General features: G+C 41.2%; 1 protein-coding gene across 2 annotated transcripts in view; it reads left to right on the top strand.

The window, feature by feature from the left end:
• The window catches only part of Cpne4 (copine 4), a 488,025-nt gene that overhangs the window by 131,448 nt on the left and 330,826 nt on the right, over nucleotides 1-25,751 (top strand). For both annotated transcript variants that reach the window (XM_006983614.4, XM_076576951.1), the window contains one exon: nucleotides 4,622-4,802. In XM_006983614.4, the coding sequence (XP_006983676.1) occupies nucleotides 4,623-4,802 (180 nt within the window). In that variant the 5' untranslated portion in view covers nucleotide 4,622. The remainder of the gene's footprint in view (nucleotides 1-4,621; nucleotides 4,803-25,751) is intronic.

Consider the following 25,751-nt stretch of genomic DNA (forward strand, 5'->3'; position numbering starts at 1 on the left):
AAGATATACCATGTTGTGTGACAACCTTTCCTGAGGAAATGCAACACAGAAATCTCATCCCAGGTGGGGAGCCCAATAAAGACCAAAGTCCAAGTTGGTGGATCAATGAATTTTATTGGGGTTACTTACAGGAATGCAGATGAGGGGTTAATTGCAAGAGCAAAAATGACTCAAAGACAGCTGCATCACCAACTCCCTACTCTACTCTACTCTAGCATGGAGATGGCTCACAAACCCTGGGAGCCAGTGCAGAGCCTGCAGGTAGCTCCATGTGTTAGGGAGTATCGTTTCCAGGTGGCTCAGTTGGCTCAGTTGGTCTGAACCTCTTCTGGGTAGCTCAACTGGTCCTTGTTTCTTCTAGGAAGTTTTGCTTCCTTTAGGAGGCTAGGCTTTTCTGAGAATCTTTGCAGCTTGTCTTGTCTCAGAGTGACTTGCAACAGTATGTTCTATCTATTTATTATTGGAAGGGAGGGGCCTAGTGAATCTCATTTGTTTCAGGGACTTCCTGAAGCTATTTTGAGTTGCTTCTTTCCTGTCTGAATGAGCTTCCCTGACAGATGGAATGTATCAGTCTTGGAGAAAAACTGCTACTCAACCATCATTAATTATCTTGAGGAAACCCTGATAATTTTCAGTTGTTTTGGACAACTTTTGGCACTTATGACTAGATTGCTACCATTTTAGAGTAGGTAAGATGGCTGATGGGAACCTCATACCAGGAGCAGAGATGTGTGTCACCTCTGACAGCCCATGTGGTTTCTTATCCACATGACAGTATTACAATCAGAAGTTTCTTTTGCATTTGTGGAGGTTGGGTAGTTGAAACTGTATGTTACCATTTGGAGCCCACTGGACAAGGTCCATGTGGGGAAAACAAAAAGCATTGTAGTAATACACAAATGGGAAACTGAGGGAAGATGAGACTGTGGGACCATCTGCACTGTAGAACTTAAGCAGTTCCCCTCTGATCCCTCATACAGCACACAGGACACATGGCCATCTGTCATAAGGACCAAGAAATGACATCTATGGAATAGGAGATTCTTAGGGAGTCAGCTACTGCTATAGAAAGGACACTGATGGGAAGATAAATGACCTGTCCTGGGAAGCTGAGGATGCAGCTCCACAAAAATTAGTAGAGCAGACACCACTGTTTTCTCCTTGCTTTGTGAACCTCTAAGATGTAATAGCTCATGCTTGTGGCTTCCCTGGTGAATTGCCTTTTTGAGAAGTGGCTGTGAGCTTTTAGAGGGAGGTATGACCAGATTACTTGGGCTTCAAAGGCAGAAGGACTTTACAGGAGTGAGTTGAACTTCACTTTTAAAGTAATAGGGAGAAATCTTAGTGATTGTGAGATGTCAGTAGGATGATTTTGTCGTGTAAGAAGCCAGACAATGAAAATAATAGCCACAGTTTGAGAGCATTTACTGTTTCTAACATTGTACAAACCACCTGGCATGCATTATTTCATATACTCTTTACAGAAACTTTCCATGGTGCGTGCTACTATCAGACAGGTTGGGGGTCCTATTCAATGTTTCATAGTGAGTGGAGGAGCTAGGATTTAATAAGGTAAACCTAAAACTACTTTTCTATTTGATAGAGACTCTTGCATTATACATCACCATTAAGACTGGTCTTAGAGGAGTTAGAAGGATGACCTGAGGTTTAAGAGCATTTGCTACTCTTTCAGAGAATCTGATTTTGGTTCCTAGCACCTACACAGCAGTTCACAACTGTCCATAACTCTAGTTCCAGGAGACCTAGAGCTTCTTTTGGTCTTCATGAGCACCAGGCACACACAGAGTTACATTCATGCAGGCAAAAGACTCATACCCATAAAATAAACATAAATAAATCTTAAATAAAAGACTGGCATTAGAGAAGATGCTCCACTCTCTAGGAAAAGTTTGCTTATTCTTTATGGAGGCTGAACCTCTGGACAAGGACAGTGTGAGCCTATGAAGGGACAGTGGGTGCGGTTCCCAGAGAGAGGAGAGGCTACCAGGATGGCAGAAGAACACTGTAGATTCCAAGGAACCCATGAGAATCAAGAGTTCAGGATGACACTGACCTACTACAAGCTGGCAAAGTCCACAGCACGCTGCCTACCCTGCCTCTCCACATTTATCCCGGCTGATTCTCTCCTTTCTTTGCTTTGGCAGGAGCTTCACTTCAGGCATGCTTTGTCTCTTATGTTGCTCACAAGTGGCACAAATACAGAGACTGTAATCTATTAAGCCATGGATTTACAACCTGTATGTTTTCTATATTTGAATCACAATTATTTGGAAATAGAAAGGAAGTATGGCTGTGGAGGCTGACACAAGTGGAGGATGTTGGTCATGCCCATTGTGCCTTGGTAGATTTGGACGTTTCTACACTGAGGCTTTTGCATGTTGTGGTCTGAGAGTGAGAAAGCTGGCAATGAAGCTCAGCTCTGCCATTAGAATTATTATGTGACCTGGGCAAGCAGCCAATCCTCTCTGAGCTTAAATTTTCTAATATGTAAAAAACAAATACCCCAAACTCTATTAATATTCAGTTGGTAGACGGTAGAGTTGCTCTCATTCTTCAACTAATTTTCCCAACACTTTTGAAAAAAAAATAGGATGGTAATTCTCCTCAATCACAAATGCACCTTAACCTGACATTTTAGAGAGGGGTTGGCACATATTTGCAGACTACATAGTAAATATTTCAGGCTTTGTTGGCTCTGTAATCTCTGTTTTGGCTACTTAGTTCAGCCACAGATAATAAGTAAGTATGTGAGTATGTGTATATGAGCATGTCTCATTAAAACTTTTCTGATGTGTATTTGTGTGCCCATGTCTCAGTACAAGTGGTGTCTGTGTGTGCACACATGTGTGTTTAAGGCCAAGGCACAGCCATCACCCTGTGAAAGGTGGTGTGTTGTGTTCATTTGAATTACTAGGAAGATAGCAATAAAGAGAAACTAAATACTTGTGGTAGAAGGGAAGGAGATGGGGAAGAACTACCCTAACTTTATACGAGAGATTTCACTGTAAGACACCAACTCCACATGAAGATTGGGAGGCCATTGCTGATTTCCCTGCTGAATCTAGAAGCATAGAGCATGCTGGGAGGATTCTAATCCCAAGAGCATATTCCAGCATCTTTATAGGCTTGCCCTTTGCAGTGGAGGGAGGTGTAGGTAGCCTCTGCCTGAGCAGTGCATGGGTAGCCTCTGCCTGAGCAGTGCATAGTACTACTGTGAAAGACATCAAGTTGAACTGGGCTGGAACCTGTTGTACAAACCCATACCTGGTGTTCCCAGGAGTTCAGAATCAGAGGTCTGGGGTTGTTTTATGATTTTATTTTATTTGTCTCATTTTCACTCTTTAATTTTTAGTCCTAATGTGGTCACTGGGAGTCTAGAAGGGCAGGGGAGAGTGGACTCAGATACTAGAGATAGAAAAGCCCATGCTGAGGTTTCCATAGGTGCTGCCTTGCCAAAGGCATCTTGGGAAAGCGAGCCAGAGTTCAGAGGTAAGAGACTTGGATTTTACCTTCGGAGACAAGACAATAGGTCTGCTCCATTACATAGGAGGAGAATTGGAGTTTAGGAAATCACAAAGAACTGAGGGGCCAGCGAGATGGCTCAGTGGGCAAAGGTGCTTGCTGTGTGGGTGTGTTAGTCTGAATTCTATTCCTGGAACCTGTACAGGTAGAAGGAGAGAACCAACTCCACGAAGCGGTCCTCTGACCTTTACACATGCTGCACAGTGAACATGAACCTGTACTCACAGACACTCATAACACAATAATAATTAAAAATAATAAATGAGATGTGATAAAATTGATGAGTCAACAGATCAGTAAAAAAATCCACATAAAGCTTATAGTTACTATAAATCTGGATTGTGCTTTGCAGTCTGTTTCACTAATTCATTAATTTTATTTAATAGATTAAATTTTTTAATTTAATTTTACAATATAATTTAATTCTACATATCAGCCACAGATTCCCTTGTTCTCCCCCCTCCCGCACCCCTCTTTTTCCCCCTATCCCACCCCCATTCCCATCTCCTCCAGGGAAAAGACTCCCCCAAGGATTGAGATCAACCTGGTAGACTCAGTCCAGGCAGGTCCAGTCCCCTCCTCCCAGACTGAGCCAAGCGTCCCTGCATAAGCCCCAGGTTTCAAACAGCCAACTCATGCACTGAGCCCAGGACCCGGTCCCACTGCCTGGATGCCTCCCAAACAGATCAAGCCAATCAACTGTCTAACCTATTCAGAGGGCCTGATCCAGTTGGGGACCCCTCAGCCATTGGTTCATAGTTCATGTGTTTCCATTTGTTTGGCTATTAAAATTTTTACTGTGAAAATCATACGAGAAAATGGTAATCTCAGCCAAGTGTGCCCGCATCTGTTTGGGAAGCTTTATTTTGGTGGTGGTGGGAAGGGCTGATTGTTACCTGCTTCGCTGAAGCTGCTAGCCAGTTGGAAAGTGAGATAATGAAGACTTTCAACGTTCAAATCTGTGTGCCTAACAGTTTCCCCGAAAGGTGATCTGTTGCAGGAAGGGGCAGGTTTCCCCCTTTGAAAAATTGCAGTGACTGGCATGTCATTTTTCTTTCTTTTTATTTCCCTAACACAGAATGAAGAAGATGAGCAACATTTATGAGTCAGCTGCCAACACGCTGGGAATCTTTAACAGCCCCTGCCTGACAAAAGTCGAGCTGCGTGTGGCGTGCAAAGGCATTTCTGACAGAGATGCTCTGTCCAAGCCGGACCCCTGCGTCATCCTCAAGATGCAGTCCCACGGGCAGTGGTTTGAGGTAGGCGTGCCCACAGAGACAGACAGAAGCCTGGCTGGACTATCTGTTCAATTTAAAAACAAAACAAAACAAAAATATGTCCTATCTTGAGATGGTTTATTCCAAAAAGAGAAAGTTCCAGAAAATTTTAAATAGAGTCATGTTTCTGTTTATCTCACGATGTTTTAATATGGCTGTTTTGAAACTGTGATATTTTGACAATTTGTGAGCCTGAGAATTTCAAGATGTTTATGATAATTACTGAGAGATAACTATAACACACTCTGTCCTATACCCAATTATCAACAATGTGTTAACAGGTCAGAAACACGCCTCCACCCAGGACACAGGCTGGGCTGGGTAATAAGATGAATGCTGCAAAAACTGAGTCCACAGAGACAAGGCAGAATCCATTGGTTATTATGTAACCATGAATATTTATAACCATGCTCCTAGGTTAGGAGGGAGGCTCCTTGTTCTGGGAGAACACATTTGGGAAGTTGAGAGAGAAGTGACTACTCAGACGGAGTCAGTACAGGGTATAAGTTTTTCTAGATTGAGGGAGGAATCAAGGATGACTGACATGAGCAAGCCTGTCCTATAAATCTCTGGACCCCAGTACAGTCTGAGGGCAAGCTCTGGACCTGGGAGCTGGGCTGGGGTCCAGGGATATTTGTCACAATGAGCTAAGTAAGACTAGAGGCCAGTCCTCTGGAAAAGCTGGGAAGAGAATGGCAGGAGAGGAGCTGACTGACCTTAGTTGGTTGCATCACAGGTCTGTGAGGGATGGTACAAATTTTAAGGGGTGCTGTGGATCTCAGAACCAGGTATCTTAGAGCCATGCAGGAACACACTAGCAGTGGTAGAATCCAGCCTCAAGGTCCTGAGGAATCATTCCAAGTCCATGGCATTGTGGTGCTATGTTGGATATACATCCTTAAACTGAGTTGGTTCAGGACTAGAGAAAGAGAAGCGTGTGTGTGTGTGTGTGTGTGTGTGTGTGTGTGTGTGTGTGTGTGTGTGTGTGTGTGTGTAAATCCTAAGAGGATTTGGCAGTGAAGAAATTCACTGAGGTGGTGGATATGGGAGGAAGAAGGAGGGAGCTGTAGGCTATCATGTTTGTTAAGTGGTGTTGGAAGGAAGTGAGCCATGAAAAACTCCGGAGTCCAGTGGCTCACTTGGTAATGGTGTAAATGGAATGGTATTGCTATAAATTAGTCTTCAAGAGTGGCGATTTCCCATTTGTCAAGAGATGACTTGGTATTTTGTTTCATTTATCTGGGGAAGGATTTGATCTTTTGGTTTGTTTGTTTGCCCATTAGACTCTTAGCCCATCAGGGACCCAGAAAAGAACAGCTGTAGGGAAAGAGGTGGGATTCTCTGCATCCCCTGGACTGGCTTGGCTAGAAGATATGCTGATAAATGTTCACGTAGACCTGATGTCACTTGGGGAAGATCAGAGATAACTGTCATACAGGGGTGCATCGTACGATGTATGTGATTTTGAGTGAAACTTAAAATAATGTGACTTACATTTTATCCATGACTTATCAAAAACTATAAGTGATGTGATGTAGTAATTCCATGTTCTGTAAACAAAACAAGGTGGACAGAAAGAATATGGCTTTATTCAATATTTTTCTGCTTGTACATGCAAAAGACAGTTTTTAAACCCAGGCAGTTCCACAGCCTGAAATTTCAGTTGCTATTTTAAACTTACTGAAGAAGCTGGTATAGTCTTTGGTAGTTTATTTGGAAATACTGCAGGTTGAGTTCTACAGATATTTTTGCTAGTATTGCTTATTTATAAATCAAAATATTGCATCTGAGCACCTGTCTTAAATAAGGATTTTTGTTACTGTTTTATTTTTTCAGTTAATGATAAAAATAAGGGTGTCATTATGGCATTTTCATATATATGTATCTTAGTCAGTGTTCTATTGCTGTGAAGAGATGCCATGACTTATAACGGAAACGATTGAAGTGGGGGCTTGCTTCCATTTGGAGGTTTAGTCCATTATCGTCATAGCAGGAAACATGTCGGCATGCAGGGAGACATGGTGCTGGACAGATAGCTGAGAGTTCTACATCCTCATTGGCAGGCAGCAGGAAAAGAGAGACACTGGGTCTGGCTTGAGCATTTGAAACCCCAAAGCCCACCCCAGTGACACATTTTCTCTAACAAGGTCACATCTCCTAATCACTGTCGAGTAGCACCACTCCCTAATGACAAGCATTCAAATCTATGAGCCTGTGGGGTCTGTTCTTATTCAAACCACCACAATATATATTATCATAGATTGCCCTTATTAGTGTCCCACAGGTCCTCTTCAGTCCCTCTTCCTCAATTCTTATGGTTCCTTTCCTTCCCCCAAACAGCTCTCAGTGTGTGTGTGTGTGTGTGTGTGTGTGTGTGTGTGTGTGTGTTCAGGTGTAAATTTTGCCTGTGAGTAAAAACATGCTGTATGAGTCAGGATTCTCTAGAGGAACACAAACCAACAGAATGAATATGTATTAAAAAGAGATTTTTAGATTGGCTTACATGATATGTGTGATCTGGTTCATTCAACAATGGCTGTCTTCACATTGGAGAAAGACTGAGAACCCAATAACTGTTTGGCAGTCCCCATCTGGCACTGAAAGCCTGATCTTGGAGAGTCATTGGCCCTTAGTCCTTACTGGAAAGCTGATGAATCTGGGTTCCAGTGCCAGCGGAAGATGACAGTCACAGCAATAGAACAGAGATACACACAGTACCCTTGGGAGCAAGGTAAGCAGCTGAATAAAAGCTCCCTTTCCCCTTGGATCTCTTGGGCTTCTTTGAAATGATGCTGTAGACCCTGCAGGAGGGACTTTCTCCTTCAGTTAATCCTCGCAGGAAAATCTGCTCAGTTCTGTGTCTCTTAGCCAATCCCAAATGAACCCATTTGTAACTCTTAGGACCATCCCTGCAGTCTTCTCTCCTGTCTTCTCCAGCAGACACGATAGGAAGGATTATCGTAAGATTGGAGAGGCAACATATTGACTCATGTAAGCCTATGATAGCAACCACTGCTCTGAAAGGGAGTTTTGATAGCTGTTCATGAGCAGATGGGATTCAGGTGAGGGGAAGCGTGCCCGGAGAAACGGTGACAGGCAGATTGGAATCTGAAATTAAGTCTTACATTATAAATGCAAAATCTTCCTTCACTGGGGTTTTATATATCATGGCATATTTTTCCCCTAAGCAAGATCTTATAGACCTTGTTGGTGAGCCTTTAAAAAACTCAACTACATAAAATTAAATGGAATGAGTACAGTAGGGGAAAGTCACTTTTTGAAAATTAGCAGAGAATAAATTGTTTTCTGAAGCACCTTTTATACTAAGTATTGTCAACTATTGTGCATATTGCTTTTCTGTCTTTTTTCTCTTCTGACAAACATATTTTTAAACATTTTTTTTAATTTTCATTTTTAATATTTGTTTACTTAGTATGTGTTGAGGATGAGAGCATATTTGTTCCACGGCGCATGTGTGAGGGTCAGAGGACAACTTGCAGAAGTTCATTCTCACCTTGTACTCTGTGGATTCTTGTTATAGAAGTCAAGTTGTCCAGCTTGGTGACAGGTGCCTTTACCCTCCAGGCCGTCTCACAGGCTCTATTTTGACATGATTCTTAGGCATGTAAAATGTTCTTTTCTGATTTTACTGCCTAGAAGTATATGCCTTTTCCACATTACTACAATTTTGATAAATGTAATTTTCAAGTTGCATAATATCCTATCAAATCAATTTACTTAAACCGCCGTCCTATTTCCTAACTTTGAAAATGCCCTTTAAAAAGCTTTCCTTTAAGTAATGCCAGGCTGAACATCTTTGTGCACACAATTTTTCACTTATTTTTGGATGGGTTCCTAGAAGAGATGCTGTCAAATTAGAACTGGTGGGATGGAGGATAGGATGGTTTATTTTGTTTCAGTTTTTGAGAACTTCACACATGGGCACTGCGTTTACATCATTCCTGCCTTTCCTGTGTCTTCCCCTCCCTCCCCAAGTCATAGCCTCTTCTTTACTATTGTTGCATATACACATATGTATGCGTGTGTGTGTGTGTGTGTGTGTGTGTGTGTGTGTGTGTGTACAACCTACCGAGTCCATATAGCATTGCTCATATATACATGTGCCCAGAGCTAGCCACTTGGGATTAGACAACCTGTGACTAAGTTTGTCCCAGACAGAAACTGATTCATCCTTTCTCAGCAGCCATTGACCACCTGCATCTCTTCATCTAGGGGTAGGACCTTGTGGAATTTTCCCTCTCTGTGTTGACATGTCAACTGGTATTGTTATTATGTTGGTCTAGTTCAGACAATCATATTGTTGAGATTTTATGAGTGCATTTTACCTGTCATGCCTAGGGGACACTATCCAGCAGGAGACATCTTGTTCCTCTGGCTCTTACATTCTTTCTGCTCCCTCTTCCATTAGTTCCCTTGAGGCATAGGTGTATGGGTCATGTTGTAGAAGTATCAATTAGTGTTGGCACTCTCCAGTCACTTATTCTCTGCATTTTTGCCTGTTTTGGATTTCTGTAATAGTCTCCATCTGTTGCAAAAAAGAGGCTTCTTTGATGAGGCATGAGAGCTACACTTATCTGTGCCTATAAGGAAAAATAAAATACAGTCACAAATCACATTAATTTAAGTGGCAGTAGGAGGTGCTTCTCTAGGGTCTATGACCTCTGTGGCCACAGATAGTTGTCTGGGTTTATAGTACCAGGCATGGCTTTCCTCCCTTTGAGATGACTAGGAAAACAGATCCTATGCCAAGCAGTTGTCAGAAAGAATTTATTTTGAATGACTATTGGTTGTAGTGGGTAGCCATTCCAGCTTTGACCTGGAAGTTCCAACCCCATTGAGGCTTCAGTAATGGTCACGCCTACAAGGCAGGGCTGAGAGAGGACCCTGAAGACCCGAGATCCGGATGCATTGGCTCTCTTGGTTCCTGGACCCTGGACACTAGAGGTAGACCGAGCAGAGTTCTCGAGAGAACACCACCAGACTGCGCTACACCTTTCCCAGACTCTGTAAACTTATCCATTCACTTGTAAGTTACCCCACAAAATAAACCTCCCTTTTAACTACATAGAGTGGCCATAATAATTTCACCAATAATTGGTGAAGGAGTTGAAACTAAATAAAGGATGCAAAGTAACTCTGAGACGAGAACCAGAAAAATTGGTGCTTTGCTTAGGGCTGGAAAAGTGGTATTTTAGGGCAAACTTGTAAAGTTGGCTGAGATCCCATTGTCAAATACTCAAAAACTGTTTGGGCTAGTGTGTATTCATTGCATCAACAAAACAGAGACCCAGTTACTAAAAAGTGTGCCAGCCTATCACTGAACAAGAGGGATGAAAGGAAGAGTTAAATATTAAAGACCCAGCAGGTGCATCGCGTAGGAGAAGCTGAATCCATGGAGGTGGGGTTGGGGGAAGGGCCTACCTGCTGGAAGCCAGAGAGACAGTGGTGAAGCCTGTAGAGCTGGAGAAGCTGTAGCTGGTCATTTCCCTTTCTGTTGCTTTCCATCTCCCACCAATGCCTTCCATTGGACAAACTTTGTCAGAAGTCTGCTAGCAAAGTTTGCAAGAAGAGAACATAAAAAGTATTTTAGACCAAAGAGGCAAGTAGACGACACATAGACCTTCCAGCCACCCACTCGGAGAAGCATGTACAATTACAAAGTGGTGAGCATTTATTTAGTGGCACCACCTACTTTCTGATGCAAGTTCCAAAAGTGACTTTTACATCTTCACATCTATGCTAGAAGAGAGGAGCGACACATTTAGTGAAGGCCAGCAAGCCTGAGCTGTACTCAGTTGGGAGATTTATTGAATTGTAGACTTTTCTGTAGCCGTGTACTGGAGAGGACCTCGGTGGCCAGAGAGATTCCTATGTACAGAACCACAGAACTGGGGGACGGGCTTCTACCCAAGGTTTAATACTGCTTAAATTTCTCTGTATCTTCATCATGGGAAATCTGAGATGCTAAATAGAGAAGAGATTGTTGAGGAGCTTTGGGGCGAGACTCAGAAAAAGAAAGTAAGCTTACCTTTCAGTGAGAGCATTAGAGTTTGGCAAAAAGGGGCTTTCTCAGGAGTATCCAACCTTTTGACATTTCAACATGATGCTGTGGTCTACAAACACATGGGCCGCATCCATCGCTATCTGGGAACACATTTGACCTGTGGGCTACAGGTTGGACTTACTCAATGGCATGTCTAGCAGAAATCTCTGCAAAGATTGATATGTTGTAGAGCTACTTTGTCCAGTGAGTGGCAACTGAGCACATAGACTGTGGCTAGCATAACTAAGAGTTAACTTTGGAATTACTTAATTTTAACAAATGTTTAAATTCATTGTAATTGTGACATTGAGATTATGAGCATTTGTGGTGGGGAGGAGAGTGGTCTGAAGTGGGGGCATGAGCAATGAAATTAAAATTTGATATTTGTTGTTTTACTGTTTCTGATTACTGTGGAGTTTTTTCTTAATTTATATATATGAGTCAGCATGTATTATCCATAAACCACATATATATGTGGTGTCCAAGGAGGTCAAAGGAGGCCAAAGGAGGGAGTAGGATCCCTTCTAGACCTGGAGTTATGGATAGTTTTGAGCTGCCATGTGGGTACTGGGAGTCAAACATGGATACTCTGGAAGAGCAGCCAGAGCTCTTAACCACAGAGCCATCTCTCCAGACCCCACTTTATTTTAAAATGGAATTCCAACAGAGAAAGGATCCCATGATACTGTGTTAACAACTCAGGTTACTGCTATAACAGATCTAACTACTTTGAATAAGTCTTTTATAGTGCTCATGTACTTAACTGACATGACTTTACTGAAAGAATAGAAAACTTGCAACTTGGGTGTACTTTCCAAACAGCAAGTTTCAGACCACACTTCACTCCCTTAGTTTTGGTTCATACCCATTTATTAGAATCTCTCATTTTCTCTCTCTAGCCATAAGATGAAAGTATATGGTTAATGAGAATGTAGGTTTTCTCAGCTTCTGATGAGGTGTAGGAATAATTCCTTCTTGTCTCTTGTGAGTGCTGATGCATTCATTAACTCCTGAAACTACACGTTTGAACCAGGTGTGATAGAGGAAAGCTTCCCAGAGAACTGAGATGTAGACACTCATGACCCGAAGGCTTTGCCTCTGTTCACTGGAACATCGGCTCCCTCCTAGGCAGTGTTGGATGTTTTCCATGGAGCAGGGCCAAGCTGATGATTGTGTGGCTCAGGGCCCAGATCCTATGAATGGCAAGAACTTGTCATCATGGGGAAACCCAAATTGCATTGCAGACTTTGAAGATGTTGCTTCAATCAGTGCTAATCCCACTTTTACACTTAATTTTAAGATATGATTATTGGGCTCAGAGGATATGCAACTTAGGACTAATCACTCTTGGATTAGTTCCATATGAAAATATGTTTCAGTGAATCCTGGGCTTTGACATTAGCCAGAGGTAACAGTTAGTAATAATTAGCATTGTTATAATTAACACATCATCAATGAACTCTGATATAACGTTATTATTAGTGATGATATCATATGCATATAGCCCTTTATATTCACTATCTCTGCTTACGTTATTTAATTCGCTTCTCATAAAAGCCCTGTGAAAAGGCATCATAGATATTAAAATTAAGCACAATGTGTACTGAGCACCATGAGGAAAGCATGATGAAAGTCCCTAAAAGTGTAATTGTCCAGAAGCACTCACTGTCTTTGATATAGAAGACTGAGGCTCAGATACACTTTGAGAAAGAGCTTAAAAAGTTGTTGATTTAGATTTGTTCTTATTCCTGCTTGTGTAGTGGGCACAACAGGGTGATAATAAAAATTGATCAGTATTCTACTGCTCTTTCAGATGAAGCAGGGACGCAGACAGATCTATACACTGACCTATGACACAGCCTGGGGAATTCTTCCTTGGAGATGTCTACTGAAGCAAACCCAGGCTCCTTGGCTTCACCCAGAAAAGAATTTCAGGATGAGCCATTGTTACACACAGTTGGGAGTTTATTAAAAGGTATATACACAAGGGTTAAGAGAAAAGAAATGCTGAGAGAAGAGTAAGACACACCCAAGTGAATGAGTGTGAGCTTCTCAAAGAAGAATGATGCTTCATTATCTTTATAGTAGCCATGTATACCATTCCATTCCAGTGGCTTTTGAATTTGTTACCATCAAAGGTTAGTCAAGAAACCTAAATGAGCGCAGGTAGTTTTTGATGGGTCCTGACAGGACTACAGTGGAAAAGGTCAAACTCTAGGGCACAGAGATGCAGGAAGGTAGGATATCATCATTGTAAGCAATGCTAATAGTCTTGTTTGTGAGAATCCCAGAGACTATCTGCAAGAGGGATGAGTTTATATACATTAAGCCCTAAGCCTGGTTTACAGCTATTTTAATATGAAATATCTATATATGAGGGGAATACTGTCTGTCCTGGCAACTTTCACAGCTGGTGTTAGTTGTGCTGGAATTCCTGATTCCAAGATAGTGACAGGCCTCAATCAATCCCCTGGGGGAAGGGCTCATCTCCCTTCCCACATCCATGCAATGTTTCCTGTCTTTCTAACCTTCCTTGGCGTCACTATTTTCCATTTTCTTTTTTCCTTCCCTACTCCAACCTATCCAGATGCAGGTTTGGATCTCCATATGTTGTAGCTTTCCTGTTAGCAACACAGAGGGGCATATGAGTTCATGTGTGTCCCAGAGAAGTGGGTGATGAAAACTTTTAGCAATCTCTTCTCGGACAGTGTGTGCAGAAATGAACTCTGTGGAACATGGATCTTTCATGCTTACAATGATTATGAGCCATGACCATTTTGTGAACAGAGCCATGGTAACAGATCCCAAAAGAGTAGTTTTGAAACATAATTGTTTAAAAGTAACTTTATTGAGACAATTTACATATAAAATACATCCTTTTGCAATGTTTTCCTGCATGAGTTTTGACAAATGTGTGCACTCATGAAAACATTATCCCAACTAACATATAGAATATTTCCTAAGATATATTTTAATATATACAATGTTAAATCATACTTAATTTTCATTTCAACTTTATTTAAGGTCTAATTATTATATAAAACTGCATATAATCAATGTATATACTTTGATAAGTTTAGGCATGCATTCTAATATCCCCATAATCCAGCTAATAAATGCATCCATCACCTCCTTAGGCTTCCATGTGGTGCTTAGATTTTGTTTGTTGTTCACGATGGTGAAGACACTTAATGTGAGATTCATTTTCTTAACAATATTTTATAAACACTGTAACTAACCACAGGCAGTATGTGTTAGTGTTCACCTCTAAAACTTAATTTACTTTATACAGCTGTTACTTTGTGTAACTTAAACAAAAGTCCACTCTATCTTCTCTGTGTCCCCTAGCAATAAGCATACTATTGTTCTTTTCTGTACCTCTGACTACATTAGACCCTCACATAAGAGGAATCATACAGTGTTTGACCTGTTACTGACTTATTTCACTTAGCCCAGTTGGTGCTGTCCAGGTCCATGTGGTCTGAGCCTCATATGGGGAAAATGCCTTCCCTTTTAAAGCTGACTGATATTTTATTGTATGTTTATGCTATACTTTATATTCGTTTGTGAAAGGATAGATGGATGTTCCCATGCCATGCATCTTGAATAGGCTGGAATAAACACAGGAATGTAGATCCTTCTAGATCCTTGGGAAATATAGCCAGAAGTGTGTTTCTTGGATCATCTGGTAGTTCTGTTTTTAGGGTATGCACTCCATATCCTTTTCTTCAATGACTGTTGCATTTTCCATCCCTAACAGTAGCATACAAAGACTCCAAATTTCCCCAGCTTTATCAGCACCTTGATGTCTTTGAAAAAATAATAATAGTCACCCTTCCAGGTATGATGTGATAGCTCGCTCTCAGGTTGATTTGCATTCCCTCGTGATTATTGATATTGAATACCTTCTCATATGTCCATCGCCCATTTTTATGTCAGCTTCAAGAACTGTCAATTTCATGTAGATTGTTTATTTTTAAAATCAGGTTATTTGCTCTCTGTTGTTATTATTTTGTTTAGTCACTAAGATAGTTTAGGAATCCCTAACATACCTTGAAAATTAGTTCCGTGCCAGGTAAGTGGCATCCAAATGTTTTCTCCCATTCTGTAAGTTGCCTTTACACTCTTCCAACTATTTCCTCTGTTGTATAGAAACATTTTAATTTGATACAATATCACTCATCTCATTTTGTTTTGGTTGCTTATGTGACTCATGTCAAAGCCAAAACAAATCCTTGCCCAGGTAAATATCAAAAATGTTTCCTCCTAAATTTCTTCTAGGAACTTAGAGTTTGAGGTCTATTCATTATGAGCTGATTTTTTAATTACATATCTTTATTAAGGAATTTTTTATTCATTTTACATACTAACCACAGATCTGTAGATGTAATTCTAAATGGTCTTATTAAATAAGAAACACATAGCCAAATAAAGAGTTAAAAGCCCAGAGATTGAACAGTAGCCAAGAGCTAAGACCACCTTATCTTACCACTCGCTGCTGTCCTTCCCCTGAGAGAGAGACCTTCTTCCTGTGTGTCTGTCTTTTTATTGCCTTTCTGTTCTGCCTGCTTATTGGCTGTAAACCCAACCACATGACTTCCTCATCACTGCCTGTCTATACAGACCTCCAGGTCTCTATGTTTGGTACTGAGATTAAAAGCGTGTGTCACCATGTTGGCTATGTCCTTGAACAGACAGAGTTTCTGCCTGCCATGTGATCAAATTAAGGGCGTGTGCTACTACTACCAGACTTCTGCTTAATAGCTTGTTCTTAGCTCTGATTCTCCAGGCAACTTTATTAATGTACAAATAAAATCACATTTCAGCACAAATAAAATAGCACCATACAGATCCCTCTCTTTTCCCTCCCCCCACCCTTCCAGCCTCCCCCCGCCCAATTCCCTCCTCCAACAAGGTATGGCCTCCCATGGGGAGTCAGCAGAGCCTGGTACATTCAGCAGAGGCAGGTCTATGCCCTTCCCCCGACATCAAGGCTGTGCAAGGTATCCCACCATAGGTAGTGGGCTCCAAAAAGCCTGCTCATGCACCAGGGATGGATTCTGATCCTACTGCCAGGGGGCCCCTTAAGCAGATCAAGCTACACAACTGTCTCACTTATGCAGAGGGCCTAGTCCCGTCCCATGGAGGCTCCACAGCTATTGGTCTAAAGTTCATGAGTTCCCACTAGTTTGGTTTGGTTGTCTCTGTATGTTTACCCCTCATGATCTTGATGCCCCTTGCCCATAGAATCCCTCTTCTCTCTCTTCAACTGGACTCCTGGAGCTTGGTCTGGTGTTTGGCTGTGGATCTCTGCATCTGCTTCCATCAGTTACTGGATGAAGGCTCTATGATGACAGAGTATTCACTGATCTGATTACTAAGTTAAGCCAGTTCAGGCACCCTCTCCACTATTGCTTGTTGTCTAAGCTGGGGTCATCCTTGTGGATTCCTGAGGACTTCCCTTGCACCCAGTTTCTCCCTATCCCCATGATGTCTCCCTCTATCTTGGTATCTCTTTCATTGGTCTCCTACTCCATCCCTGTTGCAGCTCGACCATCCCATTCCCTTTTGTTCTCATCTCCCACCCCCTAGCCTCCATTGCACCCCCCTCATCCCCAGTTTGAGATCTTAATGAGTAAAATGAGTTGATTTTTGTTGTGGTGTGAGATAAGGATCCCATTTCATTCTCCTGCTGTAGATGTCCAGTTTTCTCAAAACCATTTGCTGACAGGGCTATTATTTCCCCACTGTGTATGATTGGCCCCCTATCAAAGATCAGCTCACTAACACAGATGCTTAGATTTCCAAAACATTTGAAGCCACTGACTCTCAGATTGTGTGCCCATTAGGACATTGCAGTTAAATGACAGGAATCTAAATTATATTGCTAAAATATATTAAAATATTAAGCATAATGGGGTTTTATATATGACTTTGGTTTAAAGGGAAGATATATGATTCCATTTCTAAAATAGCATTTGAGAACTCCAGAAAGAATACCAGAGGAAGAAACTTAAACTTGGAGCTGATCTACCTCACAATTCAACTATTTATGGAATGGGCCGCCAGACTTCAGATTAATCTGAATTAGTTTCTAGACAATTCAGAGAATACTAGAAGTCTTGCTTAATCTGAGGGTAGTATGAAATGAAGCAAAAGTCCACCACAGATTCACTTGTGATCTTGGAAAGATCCCCATCATCCCTGAGCTTCTTATATGACCTTTCTCTAAGTGGCTGTGAAGACTGGGCTGGCAAAATAATGAAGTGGCTGAAGATAGAGTCTGGAATCAGATTGCTTCTATTTTCCATATGGGCTTATACAAATTCACCAGTTTCCCTGGACCTGTATTTTTTTTAAATCATCCACACAATGATAGAAACAGTAAGGTTACTGTGAGGAGGAAAGCTATAATGCTTGAGAATTGCTTAATAGTACTTTGTACATACTGAGCACTTGATAAATATTGGATATTACTCTGTTTAATGGAGATAATTCATGAAGACTGATACCACATGAAAACTAATATCACAGATCAGTTGGATCTCTCTCTCTCCCTCCCTCCCTCCCTCCCTCCCTCCCTCCCTCCCTCCCTCCCTCCCTCCTTCTCTCTCTCTCTCTCTCTCTCTCTCTCTCTCTCTCTCTCTCTCTCTCTCTGTATGTGTGTGTGTGTCCGTCTGTCTGTCTGTCTGTCTGTATCTATCTATCTATCTATCTATCTATCTATCTATCTATCTATGAATGAAAATATTCATCTTGTAATACTCACATCTAAATGTGTTTAGTACCAGAGGCAAGGTTTTAGTCTGCTGCCCAGCCCAAGAATTCTTGGTCCTATTGTCTATGAAATAAGAGACCTTTCTGTAAGAAGATTGAACAGTTCTGTAAGTTTCTACCACATGTCTGTATAACCACCTGATTGATGTGTTTCAGCTCCCTGGTGGGGAATTATCTGACTCTCCTTATCCCCTCCACTTTCTGCATTCTGAAAGAGATGAATAGGCGTGGAGAGAGTTCATTCTGTTGCTCTGTGTTCTCTAATCGGTAAGCTTGGAATCTCAGAGAGGCCATGCTGATAACCTCCTTTCCTATTTCTGCTTCTTTGCCAACATGGGCCTCCACTGTCTGGCAGACTTACAAGTGACAAGAAAATTTCTTGCCTTCTGGAAGCTCCAGATGTTCTTGGGGTCAGTTTATAGGCTAATTAAATATTTTATCTTGACTGAAGCTTGGAAATCTTCAACTCCCTATCTTGGATCCTATTTTCAAATACTTGATTTTTTTTTCTGAGAGCTCTCTCTCATCTGAGGACTTAGTCCCAAATCTTTTCCTCTTGAGTACATAGGCAAGTTCTTGGTGAAAGATCACAGCTTAGAACTGGGTATCAAAGGAGGACCGGACACCCTTTCCCCCACTTTACTCAGCGTTAGCTTTTTCAAAACAATTTCTGAGCAAGGAGGCTGTGGTATAAGGAGTTTATTTTAGCCTTTATCTCCTGAAGGCTTCCTCCAATAGTTTCCTCCAGTTACTACCACTGTGTAGCAAGGACCCAGAATTGAAGCAGCCCGAATTGACTCATTGCTTCTCTAGAAGGAGGTCATACAGGGCACAGCAGGGTGGTTCATGCCTGTTCCACAGTGTCTACAACTGTAGCAGGGAGGACCTGAAGGACTAGGCATAATTTAATGGCCAGTGTCTCAATTATCTAAAGGTACCTTCACCTACACCACAGTCTAGCACTTAGGTAGAGCACTTAAATGTGAACTTCCATTTGCGACAGTCACAGGATAAGGATATGGACCCCCTTTTTCATGAGAAATGCTAACTTTTTCCACATAATGAAGCCCTGGGCTATACCTGGTTGCACCAGTTAACTGAAGATTTCATCTTGTTATCATACGAAACACGATTGCTTTGAAGTGTGTGAATATGAGGAACGTAGTCATACTTAAGATCTCAATTCCTGTTTAGAGAGCTCTCTTGGAACCTTGAATGAGGCAGTATAGAGTCTGTGAAAGGAAACACTTCCTACCCTGAATATTCAACTTAGGCAATGAATAGCTTCAAGGAGTATGAGAGGAAGGAAATACAGATTATAGTCTCTCTCCTGCTTTTAAGAACATGTACATATATAGTACCACTACTGGATATAAAAAATGAATAAATAAAACCAGTTCCTGGGTAGCTCCTTCACATTTATTTATTGTTTTTCCTCATCAGTCTGAACCATCAAGGCCAGTACTGTCATTTCTGTTACTTATCATCCATGGATAAGAAAACTGAGACCCTGGGATGCTGTGATGACTTCTCTGAGAACGTGTGGTCATGGTAGTGCAGCCTGCTCTCTCAGTCCTCTGACTTCAGACTCAGAACCCTAGTCACTCTAGGAGCCCTCTTCTGCTGGGGCTCATGATGCCAAGTCCTGCTTTCTTACTGGATCAGTAGATACATGGCTATGGAATCACAATTGAAGCAGAATACAATGTTGGTAATTTTTAAAACTACATTTTTACTACTCAAATAAGTAATCTATACAACAACTCAATGGCATGAAACAATCCATCCTTTGGGTGAGCCATAATTCAACTACAAGTCCACTAACCATGCATGGGTAAATAATTCTATTTTGTTTGTTTGTTTTTAATTTGGCAATCATTTATTGAGTTCCTGTCATGTCCCAGATACTTTTCTCAGGGCTAGGGATATATACAGCAGGGAACAACATGGTCTCTGCTTTTTTTTTTTTTGCTAGAGAAAATAGAAAATATGGAATGGATGTCTAATCTGTTGTCAGAAAATGATAAGTTCACTTCTGAAAAACTAAAGCGAGGAAGTGGATGGAGAATGATATGAAACTGATTTTAACACCATAGTCAAAGAGGACTTCTCTGAAAAAATAATATTCATACAGAAGCCTGGTGGACAAGGAGTCAGCCATTTAGATACTGGAAATGACATTCTGATGGAAGTAAGGACAGACACCCTGCCACAGGCTGTCTGACTATATAAAGGGTGAATCTGAGGTTGTTAGATAGGTACACTATAGATCCACTATGCAACATTGTATTTAGAGTTAACATTACTGCGCTATGTACTTTAAAGTTTAATAAGAGGCCATACCTGAAGCCAATTGTTCTTATCACCTTCTTCATCCTCAACCTCATCATTGCCAACCAAGAAGGAGACAAGGTGGCTAGAAGACAATGAGATAAGAAAAATGACAGGAAATCATCTTGGAATTGGCAACTATCAGATCATAAAAAGCCTTGTAGACAATGGAAGGGATTTGGGTGAGTTTTATTCAGTATATAATGGGATTCCATGTGTTGAGTGATTTTTTTTCCTCTGGGAAGACATGAAAACATAACTTTTCACCTTAGACATGGCACCAAGGTGACAGGCCAGAGAAAAGAATTCTGTCCAAAGTCTTGTTTAATGAACTACTGAGTTTATTGGATTGACTTATAGGAGATTAGGTGACTCACAGGCAGCTGCATTAATGAAAAGCCCACACTAGAAAATGTGTCTTAGTTACTTTTGTATTGCTATGAAGAGACACCATTACCAAGGCAACTTATAAAAGAAAATGTGTATTGGGCCTCACAATTCCAGAGAGTTATAGCCCATGATCATCATGGCAGAGAACATTGAAGCAGGCAGGCAGACATGGTGCTAGAGCAGTAGCTGAGAGATTATATCCTGCTCCACAAGCACGAGGCAGAAAGAGATCCTGGGAATGGCAAGGGCTTTTGAAACCCCAAAGCTCACCCCCAGTGACACACCTCCTTCAATAAGGCCACACCTCCTAATTATCTCCAAACTGTTCTATAAAGTGATGACCAAGTATCCCAACATATGAGTGTATGGGAGTCATTCTCATTCAAACCACTGCAATAGGTGGCCACTAACCAAGGCTATATCCCTGTAGGTCTCTACATGAGTTGCAGATACCTCAGTTGGTTGTATTGTCTCTTCTCCCAGCAACTGTTACTGCTTGTACAACCTTGGACAGGGGCCTTGTGAATTCTGTAAATTTCTTGTAATTTTGTAAGAATCTTCTTGAGAACTGTGAGTTATGTTTACTCCTGGGCCTCAGCCAAGTGCTTCAACTTGCAGGAAATAGTTCCACCTCAGAATTGGAGGACTTGGAATGGAAAAGTGGCTTATACTTTAAGAAATAACACCACTTGCTTCTAATAGAAAGTGCACAAAGACAAATGTAGATGTTACCAAGGGCTCAAGTGGCCACTGGATTTGTCCTTCTGAGAGTTGAGATATTGTGGATCAGGAAGTAACTGTGAGAAGTTGAGAGTAGTTGAAAATGAGCTTCATTTTAAAAGTAACCCTTGTACTTTTTAACTGAAGGATTGGATAAGAAAAGCTTAAGGGCTAATAGGGATTCTAGAGCTGTGAAGCTGGGTGATTGAAAAAGCATTGAGGGGAGGAATGGGTTACTTCTGGATTAGAGTTGCATAAAAAACTCTGCAGTGAATATATTTCTTAATGTTGGAAAAATAGAGCACACTGGTATAGTTCAACTCTGGTGGAGATGGTCTGTATTTGAGCTCTAGAGCTATTGTTTACTGTCTATGAGATATTATATAAAAAAGTTACCGGTGTTTCCTCATTCATAAATGGATATAGTAAAATGATCTATATCATATAGTTACTAATTAACTAGTTATTAATATATTATTAATACTTATGAGACTACATGATTCTTTATGAAAAGTCATGTCAAAGAATATACTCATTTTTTTAAACTTTAAAAGTAATGCAAGCCTCTATCTGATGTGATTATAACAATATATGCCTACCTGGAAAACTAGATGCAGGAGGGTAATGAAAGAGTATTTAGCCGGGCGGTGGTGGCGCACACCTTTAATCCCAGCACTCGGGAGGCTGAGGCAGGCGGATCTCTGTGAGTTCGAGGCCAGCTTGGTCTCCAAAGTGAGTTCCAGGAAAGGCGCAAAGCTACACAGAGAAACCCTGTCTCGAAAAACCAAAAAAAAAAAAAAAAAGAAAAGAAAGAGTATTTAAAGTATTTCCAGTGTAGCAGATTCTCATGCCCCAGTCACAGTGTTTTTAGTAACTTTGAAATTGCTGTGATCACACACCAACAAAAGCATCAACGTAAAGGAGGAATTGTTGGCTTTAGCTCATGGCTTCAGAAGGTGCAGTACACGACCATTGTACTCCATGTCTCTGACCCCATTGTGAAACAAAGCATCATGGTAGCAGAGGCATGTGGCAGAGGAACTTTTCCATGGCAGACTGCCAGCAGACGAAGGGGAGAGCACAGGGAGGTGCCAGGTGAGGTGGAGGCCCAAGGACAGACCCAGGGTGACCTACTTCCTCCATGTAGGCCCCACTTTCTTTTACCATTTCCCTATACCAACATTATGAATCTGTCAAGGGGTGAATCTATTGGGTAAGTCAGGCCCTTCATGATCTGCATCTCTCTAAGCATCCTCCCAGACACACCCAGAGCTGTGCCTTACTAATTGAGGTGTTCAATTCAGTCAAGTTGACAACCAAGATTCACTATCACATTTGCTTTGACATGATTTGAGCTCACTTAAGTGATTCTAACCAATTTCTGTCCTTTTTCTAAAATTGGTTTTATGTCAAGAAGTATACTGATTATTAATATAATATAAAATGACTGGTATTATAGTAAAATTCTTACATAATTAAAACACAACTAATTCATACACTGGTAATATACAATGTGTATGGGTTGACAGGAACAGTGTGGGTTGGATATATGTGTGTGTTAGAGCTCAGTGATGAATCCAAACATTTCTAGGTTGTCATCTTTAATTCTGAAGGATTGCTGTGCTTGATGCTGTGTGTTATTTAAAGAGAGGAAGAGAAATTGATTTAATAACCTGTCACATTATACAACACAAGAAGAACTTGAAAAGAAAAAACACTCTGGTATTCTTAGTGGAAAGAAAAATATTGTGACAACTCTGGAGAAATCCTTGTGTAGGAACTGGTAGCAATCATGGTGATGAGTGAGGATGTGGGGGAAAATACATTACTTCCATGGAATGCATGTACATGGACCACTACATTACAGAGCTCCACATGCATGTGGCTGTTTCTCTTTTGTGTAATTTGAGCAAGGGAACAGAAAGCTCAATTTTTCCTTGAAAACAATTTATTTCACTTTGTGTTGGCCAACTACTCCTGGATATGGATCTTACCATGGAATACAGTTGCTATACCCAGTGACCCTCCATGACAACAATATTTTATATATATATATAATTTTATTTTATAATTATCTTAATTTCACATCATATCAGCCACGGATTCCCCCATCCTCCCTCCTCCCACCCCCAGCCCTCCCCCAAATCCACCCCCATTCCCACCTCCTCCAAAGCAAGGTCTCCCCTGGGGAGTCAGCCCAGCCTGGTAGACTCAGTTGATGCAGGTCCAGTCCCCTCCTCCCTACACCAAGGCTGAGCAAAGTGTACCAGCATAGGCCCCAGGTTCCAAAAAGCCAGCCCATGCATCAAAGACAGGTCCCGGCTCGACTGCCTGGGAGCCTCCCAAACAGTTCAAGCTAATCAGCTGTCCCACTTATCCAGAGGGCCCAGTCCAGTTCCATGGGGGTTTCTCAGCCATTGGTTCACAGTTCATATGTTTCCACTAGTTTGGCTATTTGTCCCTGTACTTTTTCCAATCATGGTCTCAATATCTCTTACTCATACAATCCCTCCTCTCTCATGCTGATTGGGCTCCCGGAGCTCCACCTGGAGCTCTGCCATGGATCTCTACATCCGCTTCAATCAGACAGTGGATGAGAATTCTATGATGTTTGGCCATCTGGTCACCAGAGTAGGTCAGCTCAGGTACTCTCTTGACCATTGCCAGTAGTCTACAGTGGAGGTATCTTTGTGGATTTCTGGGGACCTCTCTAGCACTTTGCTTCTTCCTATTCCCCTGGGAGAATGGGGAGGGAGATACTCCATTTTTAACTGAGGTGAGGCAGAAACATGACAAAAATTATAGTAACATCTTTTCTAGTATTTCTTCCAAAGTATCTAATACTTTAGTATAAATTCTGGCTTTTGATACATTCTATTTTCTCTTTGATTGAATAAAGTTGTTAACGAATTGTTCATACCTTCCAGTGAACAGCTATAACATGTACACCCATTGTAAAATAAGTTGGATCTGTTGATTATTGGTGCAAAGAAGACACACCTCCTGGGGAACTGAAGGCTCCTTCATAAGAGAGTTCAGAAGGGCTGACAGAATTATCAATAGGCATTGGGGAGAGGAATTGTGTGGGGATGGCTTTATTCTAGATGGACTGATGTCAGGAAAATGAGAGTGTTCCTGAGAGTGTTCCTTAATAGATATTATCAAAGTAGGGGGAATAGATTATGGGTAAAGGTAAAGAATCAGATTTCCCTCATCGTGTCCAGGAAAAGATGTTTGGGTATGTTTGTGGTTTGGACAATGTTTGTGTCTTTGCTGCAGGCATGGTTATGAAACTGTCTTGCCCCGTCATGGGCACAGAATGACCTTGTCTTCTGTTTGTGTTTTGTGAAAATCTTTGTTTGACAGGAGAACATAGATGCCCAGTTGTGGGTATCAGGCCAGCTCCAAGTTGTACCAGGCTAGGTAGACAGAGCCAAGTCAGCTCCTAGATATCAATGGCCACTTTTCTCTTAACCAAAATGAAGCCCAGATGTTATGCTGCTATACTTCTAACATAACCTAACCACAGGCCAAATGTTGGCTAAGCATAAAAAGAGGGGGGAAAATCAATCATAAGTTTTGTGTCCAAAGTGACCTTTTATTCCCTGTTTCTTTCTTTGTTATTCAAAGAATGGTTATGCTTAGAGTAATTATCATCTATATGTTCATGTCTATTTAATACTAATTTCCCCTGTTCTTCCTCTACCTTCCTGATCATATAAAGGGAAGATTCTCAGAAATTCTTTGGAAGATACTCAAGTCTCTTTTCATCTCTATTTGTAGCTCTTTAAGCTTAAATTTATCCTGCATATGTAAAGAATACAGTCTGATTTTATATATAGGTATAAGAAGGTAACTATAATGTGAGGCACTAACACATTTATGACATTACAGTTATCCCCTGCTTTTTTTGGTTTTGGTGATAAGAGTGTTAAAATCTACATAGTTCACACAAATTCCAAATACAATATAATTTCCCCACCTAAATTCCTTGTGCTGCACTTAAATTAGAATTTTAGACTTATTTGTCCTATAAATCTATTCACTTCTTTATATTCTTTGACCTAAAAAAAAATAAGAGTATGTACTTTTGCCAGGGATCTGGACAGGAGAGTGTCTCACTTTTTCTTCGGGTGGGATAGATGGCTTCATTTCTGCCTTGGTTCTTAAGCCAGGTTTAGTTATTTGTGTTTTTTGAAATGATTTCACTTTCAAAACTCTTGTTTTAAAGTGTCAGCTGGTCACTGATGGTTACGGAATGCCTCCCATATGCCATGTATCCTCCTTGTCACTTCGTGGGAGAATGAACAGTTATTTCCCTCAGGAGACAGAGATGTCCGAATCCCAATGTTCTTTGCAAGCTTGCATGGGGAAGTGAGAGAAAGGTACAATCCACACTAGAGTGGGAAGATGAGCCCAGGAAGACTTCATAGAGAATATATGACCTGAGCTGGATCTTACGTGGTGAGCCTGAAAGGAATAAAGTACAGAAAATGACCCTGCTTTCAAAGGAAAACTTAAGCTTTGTGCAAAAATCTGACCCCAAGAGAGGAAGAACCCCAGTTGATAAGCCTTGGTAACTTGATGATGAATAGTTCTGACAAGACCGTATGCAGGAGCAGCATCTTCTTAACTAGGGCCTTAACCCC

This window comes from Peromyscus maniculatus, chromosome 7 (genome assembly GCF_049852395.1).
Source record: "Peromyscus maniculatus bairdii isolate BWxNUB_F1_BW_parent chromosome 7, HU_Pman_BW_mat_3.1, whole genome shotgun sequence".
Taxonomy (NCBI): Eukaryota; Metazoa; Chordata; class Mammalia; order Rodentia; family Cricetidae; genus Peromyscus; species Peromyscus maniculatus.